The sequence below is a fragment of the Carlito syrichta genome, unplaced genomic scaffold (assembly GCF_000164805.1).
Source record: "Carlito syrichta isolate Samal-C Ts95f unplaced genomic scaffold, Tarsius_syrichta-2.0.1 Scaffold304574, whole genome shotgun sequence".
Taxonomy (NCBI): domain Eukaryota; kingdom Metazoa; phylum Chordata; class Mammalia; order Primates; family Tarsiidae; genus Carlito; species Carlito syrichta.
In genome coordinates, this window is record NW_007248670.1 from 1,340,360 (window position 1) to 1,347,936 (window position 7,577).

The 7,577-nt window shown below is 52.7% G+C and overlaps 1 protein-coding gene across 1 annotated transcript in view; it reads right to left on the reverse strand.

Annotated features, from left to right (window-relative positions):
• The window catches only part of DNMT3A (DNA methyltransferase 3 alpha), a 51,217-nt gene extending 45,566 nt beyond the window's left edge, over window positions 1–5,651 (reverse strand). The window contains exon 1 of the mRNA XM_008060287.1: window positions 5,219–5,651. Coding sequence (XP_008058478.1) covers window positions 5,219–5,555 — 337 coding nt within the window. The 5' untranslated portion in view covers window positions 5,556–5,651. The remainder of the gene's footprint in view (window positions 1–5,218) is intronic.
• Window positions 5,652–7,577: the final 1,926 nt, after the last annotated feature.

Consider the following 7,577-nt stretch of genomic DNA (forward strand, 5'->3'; position numbering starts at 1 on the left):
CTGCGGCTGGGTGGGCCGCGTGGGCGGACCCCGACCTGCTCGCGCGGGGCTCCCGGTAGAGCCCCGGAACAGCTTCTTCCGCCCTGCTCCGGGGGCCGGGAGTGCGTGACCCCCGGGCTGGCTCTGGGACCTGGTGCCGGGGCCCTCCGCTGCGATCTCTCCCCAGCCTCCTTTAGACTCAGACGTCTCGAGACCCACTTGGGACGCTCCATGGCATTTGGTTACATTTGCGGGGAATTCTTTATTCATTAGAATATGAGAAAATCAGAGTTGAAAGGAACCGTAGAGATGACTGAATACTTGTCCAGACCCTGAATTTTGCAGACGAGGAAACTGAGGCCCGGGGAGTGGAGGGTCGTGGCCAGAGCTGAGCTGAGACCAGCTTTCAAGACTCCGGTCGCCCCAGTCAGCTCCCTTATTTCTGGGTGTGCCCCTTTTCCTGATTCCCCAGCCCCTAGGCCCCCCAAAACAGAAAGGTTTTTTCTTATGCAGTTTTTCCAACTGGCTTCTTTCTGGAATGTTCTCCCTGACAGACTCTGCGCATGCCCACTTGAGTGATCTTGCTTGCTCTCGTGTGTGTGCGCTCTCGCTCTCTCTCTCGCGCGCGCTTTTCTCTCTCTCACACACACACACGCACACACACGCACGCATGCACTTTCCAGCCTAGCCCAGCTGCCTCAGAATGCAGCACTTGTCATGAGTCAGGAAGGGTCAGCCGCTCCCTCAGTACAGCCTATGCAGCCCAACGGCTCCTGACCTGGTCTCAAAGTCACCAACAGGGCCAGGTGGCTGTGTACCTTCCAAGGTGACCCTGGTAGGCCTGAACATGACCCTAGGACATCTCAGATCCTGGGGTAAGAGAGGCTGGGTGTTTCTAACACTCTTCTTCTTGGTTTGAGACTCTATTTAGCCAGGGGCCTCCCCAGTTCTCTTTAAAATGAACCTAAATCTCCGTGACAGGGTTGAGGCCAGGTTTACGTCCGAGGACACTCACTAGCCTAAAAATGGCCCCCGTGCTCAGTCTGAGCAGAGAAGAGCTTTGTGCTGATCCTAATCCAGTCCTTTACTAGTTGTATAATCTTGGGTAAGTGATTTAACCTTTCAGAACCCTCAACCTCCCCATCTGAAAAATGGAGATATTAAGAGTCTTCCTCGTGTGATCAAGAGAATACATACAGAGCAGGGATTCTTAAACTTTCATATGCATGGAAATCATGCAGATCTCTTTAAAATGTAGATTCTGAAGCCAGGCTCGGTGGCTCAGCCTGTAATCCCGTGCCTTTGGGAGGCTGAGGTGAGTGGATTGCCTGAGCCCGCGGGTTCGAGACCCACTCAGGCAACTTGGCAAGACCTCATCTCTACAATAAATCAAAAAATTAGCCGGGCGCGGTAGCACGCGCCTGTAGTTCCAGCTACTTGGAAGGCTGAGGTGGAAGGATCGCCGGAGCCCAGCAGGCCAGGCTGCGGTGACCAGGAGCAGCCACTGCACTCCAGTCTGGGCGACAGAGTGAGATCCCAACTCAAAATAAATAAATAAAATAAAATGTACATTCTGATTCAGGGTGGGCCTGAGAGACTGCATTTCTGACTTCCTAGGTGAGGCCAACACTGCTGGCATGTGGACCACTGTGGGCAGTGAGATAGAGAACCCCCAACACAAGTCAGTACTCAGTAAAGGACTGCCACGTTACCATCGCCACTGTCATCACCGTGGCGTTCATGCTGGGAGTGCAGGAGCAGCCCAAGGCAGGCACCGGCCTGTCCAGGCACTGGCTCTTGTCCTTATCACTCATGTCATCCACTCCCCTCCTCCTGATTCTTCCTCCTGGTTGTACAATCAGCTTCTGGGGTTCCTGCATGCGCCAGGGAGGATGTCCAGGCTGCAGGAACGCTGCCTTAAGGTCCTCCATTTTTGCTGTATAGGAACTAGTGAAAGGGGTCCCAAGAGACACAGGCAGGCCCCCTGCATGAAAAACTGGAATTAAGGGAACTGAAAGGAGACCACGGCCAAGCCACATCCTCTCTGGGCCCTTAGCCTCTTTCCTCATCTGAGTCCAGCAGCTGAGTGTGCGTTCTGTCAGCTGACTACTGCAATGGTGGCCCAGCCTCCATACCCGATGAAGCCACTGCACGCCACACTCTGGCAGAGCCTCCACTAGGCCACTGCCCACTCCTCTGGGTAACGCCTCACCAAACTCAGCATCTGGGCTGTTCACAGTGGTCTTCAGGGATCCCTGCCAGCATCTCCACTTCCTGGATAGCTGGGGCCACACAGGAGGGCCCTGAGACCAGGTTTTGGAGGTTGAGGGGACCTCGAGCGTTTCTGCCCACCATGCTCAGCACTGAGACTCTAAGGAAGATTCACCTAATGTGTGAGTCCCAAGCCTAGGAATTTTCCTTGGCATTGTCCCTCCTTTACCTCTCACATCCCTGGCATTGGTCACCTCCCTCCATCTCTGCTGGTACTTCTCTCATCAGAGTCACCCCACGTCCTCTCTGATACCTGCGCCACAACCTCCTAATATCGTGTCCTGCTTCCCAGCCCTCCCCCTTCCATTCTAGGATCCAGGTGACAAAGTGATCTTTTCAAATCGCAAAACTGGTCATGTCACCCCTGGGAAGGCAGCCTGAGAGGCCTCGCCTGGCCCGTCTGCCCCCACGGCTTCCCACACCTCCCTTTGCTCTCTCCACTCCAGCCTCCTGCTTCTGCCAGTTCCCTGGGCGCTCTGCTTCCTCCCACCTGGAAGCCTTCTTTTTTTAAGTTGGAGTCTCACTCTGTCATCCAGACTGAAGTGCAGTGATCACTCCGGGCCACCGCAGCCTCGACCTGCTGGGCTCCAGTGATCCTTCCACCTCAACCTTCCAAGTAGCCAAAACTACAGGTGCACGCTATCACACCCAGCTAATTTTTGATTTATTGTAGAGACAAGGTCTTGACAAGTTGCCCGGGTGGGTCTCGACCCCAGAGGCTCAGGCAATCCACTTGCCTTGGCCTTCCAAAGTGCTGGGATTACAAGCTGAGCCACCGAGCCCAGCCATTGGAAGCCTTCTTATCTGTTCTCACGCTCTCCCTTCACCCCCTCACCTGATGCACCTGCAGCATGACAGCCAGGCCAGTGCAGTTTCCTGTGTTGTAGTTCTTCAGGGAACCACATTTCCTTTCCTTCAGAACACTCAGCTCTGTATCATCACCTTTTTTCTTTTTTGAGTTGGAGTCTCACTCTGTCACCCAGACTAGAGTGCAGTGGCATGCTCCGGGCCACCGCAGCCTCAACATGCTGGGCTCTGGCGATCCTTCTGCCTCAGCCTTCCAAGTAGCTCGAACTACAGGCACGCGCTACCACGCCCGGCTAATTTTTCAATTTATTGTAGAGATGAGGTCTCGCCAAGTTGCCCAGGTGGGTCTCGAACCTGCAGGCTCAGTCAATCCACTCACCTCAGCCTCCCAAAGCACGGGATTACAGGCTGAGCCACCAAGCCCGGCTTAATCACCCATTTTTAAGTGCGGATATCTCATGAATGTCTATCTCTCTAGCTGACCATGAGGCCCTTAGGGGCAAGAACCAGGTTTTTGTTCACGATGGTTTCTCCAGTACCTAGCCCAGAGCCTAGCACACACTGAGTACGTGCCGAGTAGGTACCTGTGGACTGAGGACACCTAGGAATGAAGGCAGGGAGATCCCAAGCTGAAAACAGACCCTCAAGGTGAAAGAGCACTCTTGGAGCTACGGCTCCATCCCACAAAGGCAGGAAGAACTGCCAGGCCCCGGGCATCAGGTGCGGTGGGAACCAGAACCTGGGAATCAGCAGAGACCAGCCTGTGGCAAGCACCGTATTTGCATGGGAAGGACTGACTGGCTCTCATATTGCTCTGGTAACAGGAGGGCTGGCGTCTTCTCCCTTTCCTCCTGTTTCCCTCCACTCAGACCCTTCCATATTTCCACCAAGTGTCAAAGTACACGTAAGGAGGCCTAGACAGTTCAGGAACCATCTCCGTGGCCAGTCCCATTTCAGAACAACAGAGAACAGTGGAAAGGCACAGTGAGTCCTAGATCTGCCACTTAAGGATTGGGGTCCTTGAGCAAGTCACTTCACCTCTGTAAGCATCAATACTTTCCCCCTTAAAGTAGAGCTCATAATACCTCTTGAATAAGATTCAGGAGTAAATAAAACGGAATACAAAACACCTCAGAGAGCTCTCTGCACATAGTGGGGGCACCATGAATATTTGTTGAATAATACATGAGTGAAAGCTTTTTAATAAGTTCGGAAATCTCTTTTCTGCATGAATATTAGGTTTGGATCCATGCAAAATAAGTTACACCAATTAATCAGTTTACCCATTCCATCATACACACTTGGAAGACTTTGAAATTAAAATGCACATATGCAAAGCAACCTGGCAGGGCCCTGGGAGGATCAAATGTGATAATGTATGAGAAAGCGCTCTGTAAACTGTGAAGCCCTGTACAAATGCTAGTTGTCCTCATTACGAACATGTTTACAGCTCGGCTGGCCCTGAAATTGCTGGCTTAACCTGAAAGGGAAAAGCGGGCAACCTTCCAGAATTCAGGGTTAGGCCCAAAAGTCCCCAGATAAAGAGGCCTGGACTGGACAGTGCACAGACCACCCTCCCACGGCCCTTCCCCCACACTCCGCAGTCGCAGCCAGATTTCCAGTTGACTCAAGCAAGCTGTGGTGGGCTCAGAACCTCTGCAATGGGGCAGGCAAATGGGGCACCTGCTGCCCTTGACTACCCAGGCCGGGGGCCACAAACACAGCCATCCCTAAGAGCTGGAAGAGTAAGCAGGCCAGGAGGGGGCTGAGGGAAACCGAGGCACACAAGCAGCCATGGAGGGAGGGGGGCAGCCATTATCCCAGTCTAGCCAAATGCTGGCGTTGTGCAAGCCCACTGTTGCCAGATCTTTTTCTTTTTTTCCATGAGAAGCCAAAACTCCAGATTTTTATGTGAAATTTTTTGATTTTTTACATACTGGCAACTAATTTTTCTAAATGTTTAAAACACTACGTGGGCCAAATAAAACATGTGTGCAGGCTGCATGAGCCAGTAGCCCCCAGGCCACAGCCCTGGCAGGCAGACCTTCAGTTGCCACCAGCCCATGCCACCAGTTCCTGGGACCTGCTGGAGACCCATGTCTCTGACCCTCGAGGCATCTTGGCAGGCCCGGAAGAGGCTGGCCCTCGTGTCGGGACTCACCCTCTTCTGTAGGGGCTCCTCGGCCCTCCTTGGGGGTGCAGCAGCCATTCTCCACTGCTCTGGAGGCTTCAGGCGGGGTCTCAGCTGCACCCTCTCCCTCTGCTGGGGCCCCGCCCTTCTGTCCCCCAGCAGGACTCCCCTCCTCTGGCTGGGGCTCACTCCGCTTCTCCAAGTCCCCGTTGGGTAACAGCTCTGAGGAGCCTGAGTCCTGGGCCATGGATGGGGACTTGGAGGTCACTGCAGAGTCCTTTGGCGTGTCACTGTTTTCCACCTGAAAAGAGGAGAGAGACACACAAGGAGAGGATGAGACTTGCGGTCTCAGCCTGTTTTGAATCATTGGCTCCTCTAAAATTCTAGTGAAAGTTATATACTTTCTGTCCAGAAACTGTTTACATAAACCTTCATGCAAGCAGCTACAGTCACAATTTCGCTTTCAATATCAAAGGATTCATAGGCCTGAACTCTTGAAGTTGAGGGTTCTGTAAACCTAAGAAACAGAAAAGCCAAGTATGGTGGCTCATGCCTGTAATCCCAGCACTTTAGGAGGCCAAGGTGAGAGGATTGCTTGAGCCCAGGAGTTCGAGACCAGCCGTGGCAACATCGCAAAACCTCATCTCTACTAAAAATTAAAAAATTAGCCAGGCGTGGTGATGTGTGCCTATAATTCCAGCTACTTGGAAGACTGAGGTAGAAGGATTGTCTGAGTCCAGCAGGTTGAGGCTGTGGTAGCTGTGATCATGCCACTGCACTCCAGTCTGGGCGACAGACTGAGATTCCCACTCAAAAAAAAAAAAAAAGGAAACAGAAACAGAAAAAGAGGAAAAATCCAAGCAACTGTGGCAGGCTGGTTCCACCGCCCAGGGCATCCTCTACTCTCCCAGCCTCTCATGGAGGTTACACAGGGCCTTCTAAGCAGCCCCTACTAAGAAATAAATGCGAGTCGGGCTCGGTGGCTCAGCCTGTAATCCCAACACTTTGGGAGACTGAGGTGAGAGGATTGCCTAAGCTTAGAGGTTCAAGACCAGCCAGGGCAACTTGGTGAGACCTCGTCTCTACAATAAATCAAAAAATAAGCCATGCATGGTAGTGCACGTCTGTAGTTCCAGTTACTTGGAAGGCTGAAGTGGAAGGATTGCCTGAGCCCAGCGGGTCGAGGCTGTGGTAGCCATGAGTGGCACTGCACTCCAGCCTGGGCAACAGAGCGAGACTCTGACTCAAAAAAAAAAAAGAAATAAATGTTCCTTGTGTATCATGCAAATCAGGACTCCCTTGGAAGATCCCAGGGCCACCAGATCCATTCTGGGGAATCAAGCTGCTCTGATTTCAATGGTCAGGGCCCTCCCAGCTTCCTCTTGGTCTCCGGAGGCATGAGGGTTGGAGGAAGCCTCCCAAGAGGCATTCTTTGGGCTCCAAGCCTACCACAGCTCTTTCCTCCTTGACTTGGGCCCCCAAAGGTTCTGCTAGGCACTCAGACCCAGAAGAGCCAAGACCCCAGCAGACAATGTGCAGTCTCTGCAGCAGCCCCTTCCAAGCACAGGGTCCCACACTCTCCTCCAAAGGGGAAAAATGCATTGTTGTATCCCCTAGAGTCTGAGAACAAACCTCACTAAAGTTCCAGGTAATAAAAATCAAATAAAGAGGCTGGGCTCAGTGGCTCATGTCTGTAATCCCAGCACTTTGGGAGGCTGAGGCAGGAGGACTGCTTAAGCCCAGGAGTTTCAGACGAGACTGGACAACATAACTTTGTCACTACAAAAAATTAAAAAATTAGCGGTATGATGGCGTGTGCTTGTAGTCTCAGCCACTCGGGAGGCTGAGGTGGAAGGATCTCCTGAGCCCAGGAGGTTGAGGCTGCAGTGAGCCGTGGTCATGCCACTGCACTCTAACTTGGGTAACATAGTAGGACCCTAACTCAAAAATAAAATAAAATAAAGAGTAATCCTGGCTGTTTCTCCTCACCCATGATCCCTCTAGAGTTTCTCAGCCTCCCTGGGAAGCAGGTGAGGAACACGAGGCTCTCTGAGAATTTTGTGATTTGCTCAAGGTCACAGGCTTTGCAAAGACAGAGCGCGAGCAGGAGAGCAGGATGTGCTCTGTGCTCTGCTGTGTGCATACTCAATCCTCAGCCATCTGGAGGCAAGTGGGCCAGGAGGCCTCAGAAAGAGTGGAGGTGTCTGGCTTGGGGCAGGAAAAGGCAGGGTTCCCTGTGATCAGAGCTCTGCACACCCAGGGCAACCTGCCGGGCCAGATCCATTTGCAGAATGCCTGCCCAGTAGAAGAGCAGGGGCGGTACCAGTTCAGCAAGCCTCAGATAAGGTCCTGCTCTTAGAGAGAGCCTCTGTTTCCCCAGCAGGTGGAG